This window comes from Oryx dammah, unplaced genomic scaffold, assembly GCF_014754425.2.
Source record: "Oryx dammah isolate SB20612 unplaced genomic scaffold, SCBI_Odam_1.1 HiC_scaffold_10, whole genome shotgun sequence".
NCBI classification, from domain to species: Eukaryota; Metazoa; Chordata; class Mammalia; order Artiodactyla; family Bovidae; genus Oryx; species Oryx dammah.
In genome coordinates this window covers 53,665,033-53,683,239 of record NW_024070194.1, presented here as the reverse complement: position 1 = coordinate 53,683,239, position 18,207 = coordinate 53,665,033, and the positions used below count along the sequence as shown (strand labels likewise).

At 43.9% G+C, this 18,207-nt stretch overlaps 1 protein-coding gene across 2 annotated transcripts in view; it reads right to left on the bottom strand.

The window, feature by feature from the left end:
• NMT2 (N-myristoyltransferase 2) overlaps nucleotides 1–18,207 on the bottom strand; it is a 57,743-nt gene that overhangs the window by 19,721 nt on the left and 19,815 nt on the right. For both annotated transcript variants that reach the window (XR_005722558.1, XM_040248980.1), the window contains exons 2-6: nucleotides 10,543–10,678; nucleotides 5,666–5,810; nucleotides 2,793–2,911; nucleotides 2,605–2,696; nucleotides 2,365–2,481 (exon numbers count right to left, since the gene is read on the bottom strand). Coding sequence is in view for 1 of the 2 variants with exons in the window: in XM_040248980.1 (XP_040104914.1) it covers nucleotides 2,365–2,481; nucleotides 2,605–2,696; nucleotides 2,793–2,911; nucleotides 5,666–5,810; nucleotides 10,543–10,678 (609 nt within the window). In the remaining variant the exon portion in view is untranslated. The remainder of the gene's footprint in view (nucleotides 1–2,364; nucleotides 2,482–2,604; nucleotides 2,697–2,792; nucleotides 2,912–5,665; nucleotides 5,811–10,542; nucleotides 10,679–18,207) is intronic.

Here is an 18,207-nt window from a genome sequence, read left to right as displayed (position 1 = left end):
GCCTCCCTTAACATAATATTTAAGGAAAATATTATACCATTTAGATATGTCACAAATTCAGGTTGACACACTATTCCCCACATGCCCGCACCAAAATGATCATAAACTTTAGGTTGTGGAGATGTAAACCTTCTTGTTCTAAATAGATCTGAGAACTTGGGTCTGTTCTAAAGTTTTCAGTTTAGAAACTGGATCAGCTATGCCTCAAAGCTTCTATATCTGTTTTTCCTGTAACATATACAATTATGGCAGAAACTGGGTCACCCAGATGCAGAATCTAATAAGACACTGCTTTGGAGTATAATGCAATCTCTGGGATCCCTGGGAAGCATCTTGACAAGGCCAGAGCTGGTGCTTTTCTAAGTGACAATAAGTCTTCTAGAGTTTCAAAGTCCGCTGCTCTGGTTCCAGATATACAGGCATTTCATTTGGCACAAAATATTCCTTGAGATCAAATGCATTTCAGCAGTAAATAAGATCACCCAGCATACTGAAATGTGAAGAAACCTATGCACTAAATCTTTGCATTTCATAGCTCTATCTTTGACTCTCTACCCTAGAGACCCAGGGTGAAAATGGAACATACATATCCTATGGATAAAAAGCCTTCTAAAAAAAATCCTTCAAGTAATTTCCTCCCCAGAAACAAATCTGAAGTACCTATTTATATCTTTGTTTTTTTCTACTAGGTACATGGACGGAGAAAAATACAACTGTCTTTTTTTGGTTATTGTACACAACCATTTAAAATGAATTCACAACCTTTATTTTTTAGAGCAGTTTTAGGTTCACAGCAAAACTGAGCAGCAAGTACAGAGTTCCCATGTACCTCTGCCCTCCTCACATGCACAACCTCCCCTATCATCAACAACATGTACTCAGACATTTAAAAAAGCCATTTGTAGAGATGTGGATGAAACTAGAGGCTGTCATAAGGAGTGAAGTGAGTCAGAAAGAGAAAAACAAATACTGTATACTAACGCTATATATGGAATCTAGAAAAATGGTACAGATGAATGTATTTGCAGGGCAGGAATAGAGGCACAGATGTAGGGAATGGATGTGTGGACCCAGTGGGGGAAAGAGCGGGTGGGATGAATTGGGAGTTGAGGACTGACATATATATACCACCATGTGTGAAACAGATAGCTAGTGGGAACCTACTGCATAGCACAAGGAGTTCAGCTCGGTGCTCTGTGATGACCTACAGAGGTGGGGTGGGGGAGGGGGAGGGAGGCTCAAGAGGGAAGGGATATATGTATACCTATGGCTCATTCATATAGGAAAAGGAGTGTGTCAAGGCTGTATATTGTCACCCTGCTTATTTAACTTATATGCAGAGTACATCATGAGAAACGCTGGACTGGAAGGAACACAAGCTGGAATCAAGATTGCCAGGAGAAATATCAATAACCTCAGATATGTAGATGACACCACCCTTATGGCAGAAAGTGAAGAGGAACTAAAAAGCCTCTTGATGAAAGTGAAAGAGGAGAGCGAAAAAGATGGCTTAAAGCTCAACATTCAGAAAATGAAGATCATGGCATCTGGTCCCATCACTTCATGGGAAATAGATGGGGAAACAGTGGAAACAGCGTCAGACTTTACTTTTTTGGGCTCCAAAATCACTGCAGATGGTGACTGCAGCCATGAAATTAAAAGACACTTACTCCTTGGAAGAAAAGTTATGACCAACCTAGACAGCATATTCAAAAGCAGAGACATTACTTTGCCGACTAAGGTCCGTCTAGTCAAGGCTATGCTTTTTCCAGTGGTCATGTATGGATGTGAAGACGGCTGAGCACCCAAGAATTGATGCTTTTGAACTGTGGTGTTGGAGAAGACTCTTGAGAGTCCCTTGGACTGCAAGGAGATCCAACCATTCCATTCTGAAGGAGATCAATCCTTCCAAAGGGATTTCTTTGGAAGGAATGATGCTAAAGCTGAAATTCCAGTACTTTGGCCACCTCATGCAAAGAGTTGACTCACTGGAAAAGACTCTGATGCTGGGAGGGATTGGGGGCAGGAGGAGAAGGGGACAACAGAGGACGAGATGGCTGGATGGTATCACCGACTCGATGGACGTGAGTCTGAGTGAACTCCGGGAGTTGGTGATGGACAGGGAGGCCTGGTGTGCTGCAATTCATGGGGTCGCAAAGAGCTGGACACAACTGAGCGACTGAACTGAACTGAACTGATGGCTCATTCACGTTGTTGTACAGCAGAAACTAACACAGCACTGTAAAGCAATTATATTCTAATAAATAAATAGGTTAGACATTGTGGGGGGGAAAGCCTATTCTAACCACAATTCTTGGAGAAGCAATACATCAAAACCAACACGGGACAAGCTTCACCACCTACCTGTCATAGATCCGAATGTTTGCAGGGATGGCACTGATGAACCCCACCAGTTTTTTGTTTGAAGACACCCTGACGCCACAGTGCCACTGAAGGAGCCAGCCTGGGGGACGCAGAGCCCTGAAGTCAACACAGGCGAGGAAAACGAGTGAGCTGAGTGTCCAAGAAAACAGGGACAGAGAGAGAGGGCCCAACCCCACTGCAGTCGCATCCCCACCAGGCGCCGGCAGCCGCGAGACTCACCACAGCAGGAACTCGGGTGAGTAGTCAAACCGGAACATGTTGTCATCGTCCTCGACATAGTTCTCATTCAGCAAGGTGTACAGCTCCCGGAGCTATGAGACCAAACATGTGTCCTGCCTGTGATGCTAGGGCCCGATGCGGCAGCAGCCCAAGCCAGCGCGGGGCCCGAGGTCTAAGGTTCCACTTACCACTTCGGCGTTACCCAAGTCTAAAGTGTCCCACATAAAACCCTGCGGCAGGGAGTACGGTTCCTGACGCACATTTTCTTTATCAGCTTCAATTGCACCATGGGACGTTATTACTTCATCTAGATCCAGGGAGAAGGAGGAAAAAAAGAGAGAGATGAGTCAATTACAAAGTGTTCCGACGACCCCAAACGGTCAGGTACGGGAAACAAAAGCATGCTTTGTGGCTACTGAGTTTCACATAATCTTTAAAAATACTGTACTGTTTCAGCTACCTCTAGAGGGAAGTAAGGTAGTTATGTGGAGGTGGAGAGTAACTGCTATCTGAACAATCACCGGAGAAATTACTTGTCATCCGATGGCAAATTGGACACAAGAAAGCAATAGTGATTCCTCAGTCTGAAGCCTCCGACTCGAGACTGATCATACAGCACAACTGCCGGCAATGTAGGTTTGCTATGACAGTCTTAGAGATGTTTTCTTTTTAACTCTGTTCTTCAACAAACAGGGGGCAAGGGCTGCAGTGACCTCTGAGCCCTCCCAGCAAATCCAAAATTCAGTTCAGGACTGTCTACTTCTGTCCGGGCTGCTGGCAGCACAGTTCAAGCTATCAATGTCTCTAGCAGTTTCCACAAAGGTGCCCTTTTCCAGTCCCTCCTCTGGAACCTCCCAGTGTGGCTGGGATAAAATCCAGCCCCTTGGCCGTGGCCTGCTGCCTGTCTGGCCACCCTCAGCACATCTGCCCCACTGACCTCCCTCGGGCTGGGCCTCTGCTCAGAAGGCTGTCCCCTGCCTTTCACGAGGCCAGCTGCTCCCGCTTCTTCAGATGTAAAGTTACACACCACTTCCTCACAGCATCCCCCTCAACGAAAGCTCTTCCTACGTGGATACGTCCTCCCTACCTGCTCACCGTTTACCCTGCTTTCCCTCTACTGTCTCTTGTGTTTGCATCCCAGCGCCTGGCATTTACTACAGACACTCAACAAACATCTGCTGAATAAGTGACCTTCAGGTACAGTTCCTACCATCACAGACCTTTTTACCGGGGAAAGTCACAGAGTTTGCACCCACCCTAAAGGGTTTCCCTTCTCTCCCCCTAATCCCTGACTTTGCATATTCATCTCATCTCTACTCTACCAGCTCACCCCACGAGTGCCTCAGGCTCCCTCAGGTCAGCCCCAGTGGTGCGGCGCCCAGCTGCTCCCTTGGGGTCCCTGGGGAGTTGCTCTTAGGGCTTGGCTGATGTACACAACACTAGGGGCTCACCCCATTCAGGCAGCTCCAAACAGTGGGGTGTGTTTGACTGAACTGGAATAGGGCTCTAGAGAGAGACGATGAGAGAGTCTCCCTGACTTTCAAACGTTCTCCCCAACCTTAGGTTCCCTTTTCGGCCATTAACCTGGCTCTGCCTTAATTGAGGGGCATAGAGAATGTTCTAGGAACCCGAGAACCAGACAAGGATTTAGGGGAGGGGCTAAAATGAGGTAAGCAGAGGGGTAGTGCACTGGGGTGGGTGCCAGCTAAAGAGATTTTCTTCTCCCCTGAGCCATGACCCAAAAGCCACCAGCAGCATATAGCCAAACCCAATACATTCAGATCAATAAACCTTCATTCCCTTTAGCCAATGGTCACTCAATGCAATGTCATTTAAAATTCAGTAAATTCATTCTAGAGGGTCTTCTTTCCTCACCAAATAATTTTCTAGAGACTTAAAATCAAGGGAGGATCATTGCTTTCTGCTTCTGTTCATGCTCTGAAGCTCCTGCTTTTGAAGCTGCGTGGGGTGGGCGTGGGTGGAAAAGGAACAGTCCCTTTTAAAAAGTTTGAAATCCATGATTTGAAGGCACAGAGGACAACTGTTTCCTGCTTTGTAATTGATGAAACTGGCTATCTGTACATAACTTGGCTATTAAGACTTTGTGATGGCAATGAACCCCTTATATTAAATATTATATATTATACATTAAATATTAAAATTTGAATCTGGAACTATCATTGAAGAAATATATAGAAATGATACAATGATTTATCTTTATATAAACATGAGTCCAAGCCACAGGCTGAGCTTGTAACACACTGACAAACATTTTCATGGCACTTAGAGCATCCGTTGGATTGGCCAAAAGTTCATTCCGGTCTTTCCACAAGGTGGTATGGAAAAAGCTGAATGAACTTTTTGGCCTTTTTTTTTTTTTTTTTTTTTGCATAATGTGAAAGGGTAACAATGGAATTATGTTTACAGAAATTTAAGTGGTAAAGTGAGATATGATGGAGCAGGCTGGCACTGCGGGAAGAGGACTAGTCGTGAAGTTCTGACGTGACCCAGAGCCCTTATGGAGGCCTTCACAAGGCGCCCCGATTCACTCAGACTGGAGTGTTATCACACTGGCCACATTAACACCATGGGTGAACATTCAGAACCCTACTGTTAAACAGAGCAAAATCTTCTATTTCAGTAAGATTTAACAGGCAAATTTCTTGTGTCTTCTGGGATAAGTGAGGTGTGAGACTGCTAAAAATTTATGTAGAAGGAAAAACCACTCCATGAAGATTGGAACCAAAACACTGGCGGTGGGGGAGACTCCTCTTTTCTGTGTGTGTATATATATATATATATATATATATATATATATATACACTTCATACACTAATATTTGAAGTGTGGGGACACTAGATTTTTTGTAGGCACAGGAGTTATATTAAAATTGTTACTAAAAGCCAATGTCATCACTCAGTATTTATTTTAATAGGAAAAATATGACTCAGAATCTGTGGTCTGAAACAAATCATGTAAGTGAAATCAAGTCTCTTTTTGTGTTTTTTTGTTTGTTGTTAACCCAGCTTTGTTTGCAGAGGGAAAAGGCAGAAAAGCTTACTTAGTTTGGGTACCGGCTGTGTGTCCCAAAACTGGTATCTGTGTTTGGCAGCCTCATCAATGTTTCTGGCAGGGCCCTGGCATGCAGATAACAGCTCCATTGCCCTCTGGATATCCTGCAGCTTCTGCATTGGGATGGTGGAATTCTACAACAGCAAAGACACACAGACACAGAGTATGAGGAAGCTGCCGCTGCTCCCAAACCTAGGACAGGTACACACACGCCTGCCTCGGAGGCTACAGCGTTCATTGGAAAAACGCACGATCCTCCTCTAGCGTGGACCCTGGGCTCAAGTATGCTAACACATTAAAATATAAGCAAAGGTACAGGATAAAGACAACAACAGTCCTATAGTTTTAATGGGGCTCTGACAGTCTGGAAAATCTCTAGTAAATCAAGCCAATGTTTGCTTCAGTTTCCCAAACATCTGCAAATGGTCCTCATGGTTAATTACTCATGTGAGTGGAGCAGCAGAAAGGGCTGCCATGCAATGCAAACGTGAGCATCAACCAGCAGCCAGTCAGCCCCTGGTTTTGGCTTCACTGCTGGAGTTAATGCTTGGCAGGAGCAATGCAGGGACAAAAGAAATAACTTCTAGAATGGAAACGAGGTGGACAAGGCAGGAGGGAGTTCATCAAGAAAGGACTCTCAAGGGATGCCTTCTCCTGGACCACACCCCACTAATTCTGATGCTCCACCAGAAACAAATCCTTCAATGAGGATGTGCAGTTTCCTCCACAAATTCAGAACCTTTTGCAACCATAGCCTGTTCACCCCAACCCAAGTGTGGCAAATAACCTTCCTTTTGAGTAAAGCGTATCCTCAGTCTATAAAATTGATAATGCCTTTAAATACTAAAGTTCCTTCCTTAAAACCAATATTTCTGTCATTTCTGAATATTCCATAGCTCTTTTTTTTTTTCTGGAAAATCCCTCAAATGGTGTAATACTTCTTAGAAAATAAGACTATACGTGAAATGAGATGGGACATAAGACTGAATATGGAAATTGGTGAGGTTTTCTCAACATGCAAAATTACTGATGAGTTTTAGAATTTTGATGCCATACAAAGAACGCTCTTCGCTGTGGGTTCAGAAGTGGTTAGAAAGAGTCTCAGAGCTTTCAGGTTTTGTCAACATCACAAGCATCAAGCAAAGGTACCACTGACCCTCAGTGGTTTATTAACAGCAGGTCTGGACTTAGTTCAATTCTGAATCTGAAGTCGGTGAGCTGGAGCAAATCCTTTTTACCTGGGAAGCTGACTTGTTTGACTCAGTGTGAAAGTCTTAGTCGCTCAGTTGTGTCCAACTCTTTGTGATCCCGTGGATTGTAGCCCACCAGCCTCCTCTATCCATAGAATTCTCCAGGCAAGAATACTGGAGTGGGTAGCCATTCTCTTCTTCAGGGGATCTTCCTGACCCAGGGATCAAACCCGAGTCTCCTGCATTCCAGGCATATTCTTTACCATCTGAGCCACCAGGGAAGCCCAGTACGAAATATCTAATACAGATAATCCTGTGGTAGTCTGACTCACTAGGTTCCCTTAAGATTCTTGCTCCTAAAATGATTCCAAGAAACAAAATGTGGAATCTAACTAGAAGTAGGTTAAAGTCTTGATATCTCCACTTGGACGTCTAACAGCATCACCCAGGCCTACCACAAATTTTGTAAGCTGTTTACCTTATATTTTGATTGAGGTCTAAATCATCAGGTTCATACATCAATTACACATACTAATTTAACCAAGTTATATTGTTGTTGACTTATTGTAGTTTTAGATGTCTCTTTTTGGGTCTCCGTTGAGCCTCCAACACAAAAGTAACAGATTTCTAGCCAAATGAATTTACATCTACCTGAGCCCCCAACAACACAATGAAGAGACTTACAACTTATACAGAAAGTAAGAGGACAGTACATTTAAGTTAATTACGCTTGAACATGCATCCATTTATGTTACAATAGGCCAAGTAGAACCTAGTCTTACAAAAATGTATCTAGAGTCTGTACTGAATTTGCGATAGTAATTCTTTCCTGCTATTTGAGTTAAATCCTCTAACATGAATATACCAAACTCTAACTCTTTCATAACAAACATGCATCAGCATCTTTGTTTCAAGGAAGCCAATGATGGTAGCCCTTCTCCATAAAGAAACCCTCAGAGTGGCTTCTGCCTAAAGCAGGCTGACCAGCAGTCTTTATATAAAATCACCATTCAAGAAGTAGCTATATCCCAATGCTCACTATTCAATGCTCTCTTTTAAATGCGTCTAGTTGATTTACGATGTTATATTAGCTTCAGGTATACAACACAGTGATTCAATGTTTTTACAGATGATGCTCTTAAAGTAGATTCAAGTAAGCGCAACTTTCAAATCCACGGCGACAGAGCAGTCAACTCGGCTATGGTAAACTCTTAAACCTACCCAATCACCTTCCAGAACAGCACCAGGTGGAGTGTTTAGAAAGGTGAGACTGGGTAAGGATCCCACATTAATCTCCCACTACTGTATTTCCGATGTAAGAGTCAGACATGCCTCTCTTTCTCCTTATCTGCTCCTTGGGAAATACTAAACACCAACTGTACTCCTTACCCACTAGTTTCCAATTTAATACTGTGGAAAAAATGTCCAAGTCTTTAATCACCATGGAGTATATAAGAACCCAAATATCACTTTATTTTGGTTCTTGAGCATAAACCACAATATTCTTGAAACTAAAGAATCTCTAAAAGTCACTGTAATTGATGGTTTTATGTTGAGCTGGCATCAGTTTAGGGGAAAGGAGCCTCAGTTTTTAAGATGTAGTGAAAAGCCCACATTAAAACAATTTTGCCTTCACTAAAAAAGAAAGAGTTTCTCTACCACAACATGCTAGCAGTTCCTCCTGCCTTGCCTGGTTCCTTTTCCTTAAAATTCTATTCATCCACTCATTTTATTTTTAATTAAAAAATTTTTTTTGAAGTAGAGTTGATTTACAATGCTGTGCCCCAAAGTGACTCGGTTATACACAGATGTATTCTTTTTCATAGTCTTTTCCATTATGGTTTGTCATAGAATGTTGAATATAGTTTCCTGTGCTATACAGTAGGGCTTTGTTGTTTGTGAAAGAAAGTGAAAGTTGATCAGTCATGTCTGGCTCTTTGCAACCCCATGGACTATTATACCATCCATGGAATTCTCCAGGCCAGAATGGAGTGGGTAGCCTTTCCCTCCTCCAGGGGATCTTCCTAGCCCAGGGATTAAACCTAGGTCTCCGGCATTGCAGGCAGATTCTTTACCAGCTGAGCCACAAGGGAAGCCCAGGAATTCTGGAGTGGGTAGCCTATCCCTTCTCAAGCGGATCTTCCCGACCCAGGAATCAAACTGGGGTTTCCTGCATTGCAGGCGGATGCTTTACCAACTGAGCTATCAGGGAAACCCCTTGTTGTTTATCCATCCTATATGTAAGAGTTTGCATCTGCTAATCCCCAATTCCCATTATGTAGCTTCTTCTAAGTGACCAGAGGTAGGGGAAGGACCCAAAATCACCAGGTGTATGGGGACTGGCAGCAGCTGGTGGTGAGGACAGAAGGAATAAGGAGATAGTCATGAATGCATGTAAGTGACACTACATTTATCTGATGAAGCAACCTTGAGAAATAAAAAAGATATCTTGCCAGCTTATACGAGTTACCTTAGAACTTATAACTGTGGATAGACTATTTATTATCTGAGAATCAGACTGAAAATCTATCGATGGAGACTGTACTTCTCACCCCACAAAAGCAGTCAGGGAAAAATTGGGGCAAGTAATTTTCCTTCTTGGTGATTCCTGGTCCTTATGTTTAAAACTGATAACAACAACAAAACCACCTGCCAGACTCACCCACTGTTATATGATGTAAACTTTGTGCAAGAAAGAAATTTAGACCCCACAAAACTTGTGTAACCATAATGACTGCCATGTATACAGTATAAACACCACATAATAAAGATGGTCTGATTATGACTTCATGAGAGCCTGTGAGTTGGGTAGCTTTGGGAGGGGCAGCGCCTGGCAGAGGCACCTGGCTCAATGGCCAACAGGGCCAGGACCGAGCTCCTGCCAGGATACCATGCGTTCCCCAGCTCACCTGGAGCTACAACAATCAGATAACCTGTTCTGTTACATGCCCAACTCTACCCTCTTTTTGCTGTGTCTGGCATCAAGAGTTCTGTCTTTCCTGGGCCTAGCACACGAGGTCTCTATTCATAGCCAGGGTGATTGGGGTGACCCCAGGGAAGGGGCATCTGGCATCAGCACCTCCAGAGGGATATAGGACACAGGGCCCAGCTAGACCACTTCTGGTTTGGTTATTTCCACCCTCTGGCAATGGAATTAGGATTGGCCGCTGCAGACTGGTCCAAGGCAAAGTCAACATGAAACTTACCCGTGGTGGCTCCCGCTGAAATCTGCTGCCTGATGGTGCTGTATTCAAGTAATTAGACAGACACCCAGGAAAATAAAAAATGTGAATATCTTCTGAACAAAAAGGAATCAAACATTAAGTGTAACTTAAAAACCTAACAGGAGTTAGGAAGTCACACTGAGACTTCCTTCTATGATTACAAGCTACATACTAGCTTGCTGAGAAAGGGGCAAGATGTAGGCAGACCGCACACACACACACACACACACACACACACAAAGAAGCCCAGCATGGACTGCTTAGTTATCTAGGTACCAACGTGAGTTCTGGGAAAGCTGTAAATATCCCACAGAGACCCCTGCCATGCAGTACACAGTGATGGCAACACCCTAACTACACCTCTGCCCCAAAAGGGTGCTCACCTAAGCTGCCCAGACCCACTTTCACAGGCATACAACACCACAGAGATTAAAATAAAACACAGTTCTCACTTTTGAAGGCGGCTGAATCTTAATCTCCTGGGAATCGGATGCCGAGTCTGACTTGGTGCCTCCAGAATTTGGTTTCTCCTTTTTTCTCTTCTGTTTCTTCTTTTTCTTTTTGGCACCCAAATCCCCTCCAGGACTTCTGTTAGAAAATTCACGGGGTTTGTAAAAACAACAACAGGTAGGTCACTATGTAAAATCTGAATTGCATGAAATTAATCACTTAGGAAAAACATATGTTATACTACCTTAGGATGTGCAGTATTATGATTGAAGTGAAATACATATATATTCAGATGACCAAATATGCATTTGCTTTTGATCCATGGTTCCTGGATCACAGTTCCATAAATGCTTCGAACTTCTTAAGAGATGAGATACTTAAAGGTGCCCCTTAGGTCACAGTAAGGAGGAGACTTTTGGAAGCACCTAAGGATGCTCTTTGGAAGGAAAGTTATGACCAACCTAGATAGCATATTCAAAAGCAGAGACATTACTTTGCCAACAAAGGTCCATCTAGTCAAGGCTATGGTTTTTCCTGTGGTTACGTATGGATGTGAGAGTTGGACTGTGAAGAAAGCTGAGCGCCAAAGAATTGATGCTTCTGAACTGTGGTGTTGGAGAAGACTCTTGAGAGTCCCTTGGACTGCAAGGAGATCCAACCAGTCCATTCTAAAGGATATCAGTCCTGGGTATTCACTGCAAGGACTGATGCTAAAGCTGAAACTCCAATACGCTGGCCACCTCATGCAAAGAGCTGACTCACTGGGAAAGACCCCGATGCTGGGAGGGATTGGGGGCAGGAGGAGAAGGGGACGACAGGATGAGATGGCTGGATGGCATCACCGACTCGAAGGACATTAGTTTGAGTGAATTCCGGGAGTTGGTGATGGACAGGGAGGCCTGGTGTGCTGCGATTCATGGGGTCGCAGAGTCAGACATGACCGAGCGACTGAACTGAAGGATGGGCTGGTTACCAGGGGAGCAACTCTGATTAGAAGGTTGGAACTGTCAATCCCACTCCCTGACCTCAGGGAGGCAAGCAGGGCTGGAGTCTAACCAAACACAAACGGCTGATGATGTAATCAACTGCATCTATGTTAAAGTGCAGCACTCAATATGCCAGCAAATCTGGAAAACTCAGCAGTGGCCACAGGACTGGAAAAGGTCAGTTTTCATTCCAATCCCAAAGAAAGGCAATGCCAAAGAATGTTCAAACTACTGCACAGTTGCACTCATCTCACATGCTAGCAAAGAAATGCTCAAAATCCTACAAGTCAGGGTTCAACAGTACATGAACTGTGAACTTCCAGATGTTCAAGCTGGATTTAGAAAAAGCAGAGGAACCAGAGATCAATTTGCCAACATCCGCTGGATCATTGAAAAAGCAAGAGAGTTACAGAAAAACATCTACTTCTGCTTTATTGAGTAAACCAGAGCCTTTGTGTAGATCACAACAAACTCTGGAAAATTCTTCAAGAGATTGAAATACCAGACCACCTTACCTGCCTCTTGAGAAATCCGTATGCAGGTCAAGAAGCAACAGTTAGAACTGGACACGGAACAACAGACTGGTTCCAAATAGGGAAAGGAGTACATCAAGGGTGTATATTGTCACTCTGCTTATTTTACTTATATGCAGAATATACCATGTGAAATGCTGGGCTGGATGAAGCACAAGCTGGAATCAAGATTGCCGGGAGAAATGTCAATAACCTTAGATACACAGATGATACCACCCTTATGGCAGAAAGCAGAGAAGAACTAAAGAGCCTCTTGATGAAAGTGAAAGAGGGCAGTAAAAAAGTTGACTTAAAACTCAACATTCAAAAAACTAAGATCATGGCATCTCATCCCATCACTTCATGGCAAATAGATGGGGAAACAGTGGTAACAGTGTCAGACTTTATTTTGGGGGGCTCCAAAATCACTGCAGATGGTGACTGCAGCAACGAAATTGGAAGAAAAGCTATGACCAACCTAGACAGCATACTAAAAAGCAGATATTACTTTGCCAACAAAGGTCCGTCTAGTCAAAACTACTGTTTTTTACAGTAGTCATGTATGGATGTGAAAGTTGGACTATAAAAAAAGCTGAGTGCTGAAGAACTGAAGCTTTTGAACTGTGGTGTTAAAGACTCTTGAGAGTCCCTTGAACTGCAAGGAGATCAAACCAGTCCATCCTAAAGGAAATCAGTCCTGAATATTCACTGGAAGAGCTAATGCTGAAGCTGAAATTCCAATACGTTGGCCACCTGATGCAAAGAACTGACTGATTGAAAGCAGGAGGAGAAGGGGATGACAGAGGATGAGGAGGGCTGGATGGCATCACTGACTCGATGGACATGAGTTGAGCAAGCTCTGGGAGTCGGTGATGGACAGGGAGGCCTGGCGTGCTGCCATCTATTGGGTCGCAAAGAGTTGGACACAACTGAGCGACTTAACTGAACTAAGAGAGGCTGCATAAAAACCCAAAAGGAGGGAGTTCTGAGCCCGTAACCTGTGGAATCTGATGCTGTCTTTGAGAAGACAGTGTCAGAACTGAGTTGAATTGTGGGATACCCAGCTGGAGTCTGAGAAGCACCTTGTGTTATGTGGGAAGTTCCTCCCTCCCCACTGGAACTGGGTGCAGGAACTCAGAAGATTATTAGTCTACACTCAGTGACCCTGCAGGGTGCTTAGATGTCATTTGAGCAGGAAAATCACAGAAATAAATGCTATTTTATCATGGAAGGCAAATAGCTTTCACAGGTATCTAATCCGCTAATGTACTCTTTAGTCAGGGAGAGATGCATGTTGTAAAATATGTCATTATAAATGTCTCTTGGGTACACAAACCACTAATCTTGACATAACAGAAACAAAGAAAGTGCTTCTCTGCAGAGGGGGAAATGTCTCCTGATAAAGATTTTTATTAGATGAATTAACAATTAAAAACTCTACATGAAAAAAACAAAAAACAATCACTGGTAAAATATTTCTGTTTGGAACCCTTGTCATCTTAGAGCTGTCATCTTCTGAATGACCAAAAGAGACACAAGGAGATTTCAAATTCCCATTTCTTTGAGCCTACTCTCCCACAGTATCCCCAGAGATAAATTCAAATTTAGAGTCAGAGATTATTATTGCATTATCACCTGATGCAAGGAAAAATGACTGAAATACCAGTTCTGTTCTATCACTCTTTTTTTGAAATTTACGTATTCATTTACTCTAAATTTGGCTGTGCCGGGTCTTAGTTGTGGCATGTGGGTTCTAGTTACCTTACCAAGGATTGAACCCAGGCCCTCTGCATCGGGAGTGTGGAGTCCTAACTGCTGGACCACTAGGGACGTCTCTTCCATTGTTCTTAACTAGCTCTATCTGTTCCTATTTTCTTACTTGAATTTTTAACTAATTATGAAGTTCATGTTCATTATAAGACAAACATCATTAAGCAACAGCCTTATATATACATCAACAGCATTATAAAAGGGTCCCTCAAAGGAAACCAATAGTTTTTCTGGCATAAATTTTTTAAAAATAGTCTTTCGTCTCTAAGCATGCCTCTGTTTTTACTATGAGTAAATTTTAAACAAAAATTGAATCTTAAACACACTATTTTGAAATCTGGCTTTTTTTCTCCTTCCACTGAACAAATGTGTCTTGGATTTCTTTCTTTCCATGTCAGGATATATTGAGCTACTTCATTTCTTTTTAGCAACTGGGTAGCATTCCCTTGTGTAAGTATAGCATATTTTATGCAACATTCCTATATTAAATATGCTGCTGCAAAAAAATCTTCTGGTACTTACGTCTTTGTCCATTCATGCTAGTTTGTCCATAGGTGGAAATGCTAGGTCAAAGGGCACAATTTTTATTTTTACTAAATATGGTATTTAGTAAAGCAGTTACCAGTTTCCACCCCACCGACAGTAAGTCAGTTTCTGGTTCTGCATGTAAGCAGCTTGGAAGTCATCACTCCACCCTGCTGCTGCTGCTGCTGTTGCTAAGTCGCTTCAGTCGTGTCCGATTCTGTGCAACCCCATAGACAGCAGCCCACCAGGCTCCCCTGCCGTCCCTGGGATTCTCCAGGCAAGAACAGTGGAGTGGGGTGCCATTGCCTTCTTCGCCACTCCACCCCAGCAGACTGAAAAACCAACAATTCCTCTGAGATCCCTAAGGGAGGGAGGGACACAGGACAAACTGCTGCCCCCAAGATTGGAGCAACAGTTTCCGGGAGCAGAGACTCACAAGTGGCAACCTCCATGGGAGCCAGTGCTCAGGGAGGAACCCCGGGACTGTAATTCACATAGTCCTGGAGGCCGTGTGTGGACAAGCCTGAGACTACCAGCCCAGTCACAGGGGTCTCCCATACTTTCGTGAGTTTTACCCCTGGAGCCCAATCAGGTTCCCATGGTAGATACTGGAGAAGAATCCCCTCGTACTTCTGGCAGAGGAATCATTTTAGAAATACGCCAGACTTTCTGTGCTTCTTAACAAGGCCTGTTCTCAGCAGAAACTAGGCAATCAGAACCTAACCAGCAGGGTTATGATCAGAGCCTAACTGATCTGAGGAAGGGAAATACCCAACTCCAGCCCCTGTAAGCCATCCTATCCCATGTCTGTGAGGTCACAGTCTAGAGGCACAGGCTCACCAGAAGACTGAGACCTGGTCATAGGACCGTAGAATGCTTCCCGTCCCCCCACACCTCACCACGGCATGACCACAGGCCTATTTATAGCAGTTCCTTTTACCTAGTACATCATGGCTGGCCATAAAGATGAAAAAATGACAAGGCATTCCAAATACACAGTTGGAAAAGATACAGCAAGCATCAAGGCAGGGATGGTGGGATGATCAGACCTGGGATTGGAAACAACTATGATTAATATGTTAAGGGTGCAAATGGACAAAACAGAAAGCACACGAGAACAGATGGGTGATATGAGCAGAGAGGTGGAAATCCCGACAGAACCGAGAAGAATCAAAACACTGACAGAAATGAAGAATGTCTTTTGATGTACTTATTGGCAGACCGGATGTGGCTGAGGAAAGAATCTCTGAGCCTGAGGACATAGCAGTGAAAACCTCAGAACCCACCCCACCACCACCCCCCAAACTTGAAAAGCAAAGAGAAGATGGAAAAAAGAAGAATAGAGTATCCGAGGACTGTGAGGAAACCACAGAGTGTAACATACCTCTGATGGGAGCACCAGAAGGAGGAGAGAGAAACAGAAGAAATATTTGAAACAATAATGACTGAGCATTTCCCCAAATCAATAGCAGGAGCTAACCCGCAGATCCAAGCAGCTCAGAGAATACCAAGCAGGATAAATGCCACCCGAACAGTATCTTGGCAAATCATTTTTAAACTACAGAAAATCAAAGATGAACAGAGCCAGAGAGGAAAAATTACCTTACCTATAGGAGGCTTCCCTAGTAGCTTAGCTGGTAAAAAACCCACCTGCAATGCAGGAGACCCTGGTTCAATTCCTGGGTTGGGCAGATCTGCTGGAGAAGGGATAGGCTACCCACTCCAGTATTCTTGGGCTTCCTGGGTGGCTCAGAGGGAAAAGAATCCGCCTGCAATGTGGGAGACCTGGGTTCAATCCCTGGATTGGGAAGATCCCCTAGAGAAGGGCATGGCAACCCACTGCAGTATTCTTGCCTGGAGAATCCCATGGACAGAGGAGCCTGACAAGCTACAGTCCATAGGATTGCAAAGAGCTGGACACAACTGAAGCGACTTAGCACACGTGCACACACACAAAGGAACAAAGGACAGAACAGTAAACAAGAACATCAGTTTGCCTACATCTCTGCTAGCACTGAAATATAACCATATTTTTCATCTCTGACAATCTGATAGGTAGAAAAAAAGTCTCACTGTAGATTTAAATGTTTTTTTATTTAACCAGGAGCGAAGCTAGAAAATAGAAAATGGACCTAATGAGCATGCTGCTACATCGTGTCCGACTCAGTCTGACAGAGTTGGACACGACCCTGTCCCATGGAAGGCAACCCACCAGGCTCCCCCGTCCCTGGGATTCTCCAGGCAAGAACACTGGAGTGGGTTGCCATTTCCTTCTCCAATGCATGAAAGTGAAAAGTGAAAGTGAAGTCGCTCAGTCGTGTCTGACCCTCAGCGATCCCATGGACTGCAGCCTTCCAGTCTCCTCCATCCATGGGATTTTCCAGGCAAGAGTACTGGAGTGGGCTGCCATTCCCTTTCTGGGCAGAAGGCTGAAAGCATGCTGGCTTTTCCCAGCTGTCTATAAGAAAATGAGAACACAGAGAGATTAACTCAAGAATGAGATTCTCAGCATTTGAATGGAAGTTAGAGAATTCCATGGACTGTATAGTCCATGGGGTTGCAAAGAGTCAGACACAACTGAGCGACTTACACTTTAGAGAATACAAAAACCCAGGCAGTATTTGGGTTTCCCAGAGTGGCTCAGTGGTAAAGAATCTGCCTCCTAGTGCAAGAGGCACAGAAATGTGGATTCAGTCCCGGGATTGGGAAGATTCCCTGGAGGAGGAAATGGCAACCCACTCCAGTATTCTTGTCTGGAGAATCCCATGACTACATAGCCTGCCATGTAGCTTGGCAGGCTACACTTTGTGGGGTCACAGAGTTGGACACGACTGAGCATTGAGGCAGTACTTGCCAGACTATGAATTAAACTGTTCAGCATCCCCAACATCTCCAGAAGGTGAAGTTCAGTTCAGTTCAGTTGCTCAGTCGTGTCCGACTCTTTGTGGCCCCATGGACTGCAGCATGCAAGGCTTCCCTATCCATCACCAACTCCTGAAGCTTACTCAAACTCATGTACATTGAGTTGGTGATGCCATCCAACCATCACATTCAGGACTGATTTCCTTTAGGACTGACTTGGTGGATCTCCTTGCAGTCCAAGGGACTCTCAAGAGTCTTCTCCAACACCACAGTTCTAAAGCATTTTTCGGCACTCAGCGTTCCTTATGGTTCAACTCTCACATCCATACGTGACTACTGGAAAAACTAGCTTTGACTAGACGGACCTTTGTTGGTAAAGTAATGTCTCTGCCTTTTAATATGCTATCTAGCTTGGTCATAACGTTTCTTCCAAGGAGCAAGTGTCTTTTAATTTCATGGCCACAGTCACCATCTGCTGTGATTTTGGAGCCCCCCAAAATAAAGTCTGTCACTGTTTCCACTGTTTCCCCATCTATTTGCCATGAAGTGATGGGATCGGATGCCATGATCTTAGTTTTCTGAATGTTGAGTTTAAAGTCAACTTTTTCACTCTCCTCTTTTACTTTCATCAAGAGTCTCTTTAGCCCAGGAGATGAAAGCTTTACATATTAAGATGTGGCCTCAGGGGACTTACCAGGTGGTCTAGTGGTTAAGACTCACACTTCAAATGTAGGGATCGTGGGTTCAATCTCTGGTTGAGGAATTAGTCACCAGACTCCTCTGTCTATGGTATTCTCCAGGCAAGAATACTAAAGTAGGTTTCCATTTCCTCCTCCAGGGGATCCTCCTGACTCAGGGACTGAACCCATTTCTCCTGTAACTCCTGGACTGCTAGGTGGATTCTTTTTACCACTGAGCCACCTGGCAAGCCCCTAACAGATGAATAAAGAATGTATAGAATGGAATACTACTCAGCCATAAAAAGAATAAAATAATGCCATTTCCAGCAACA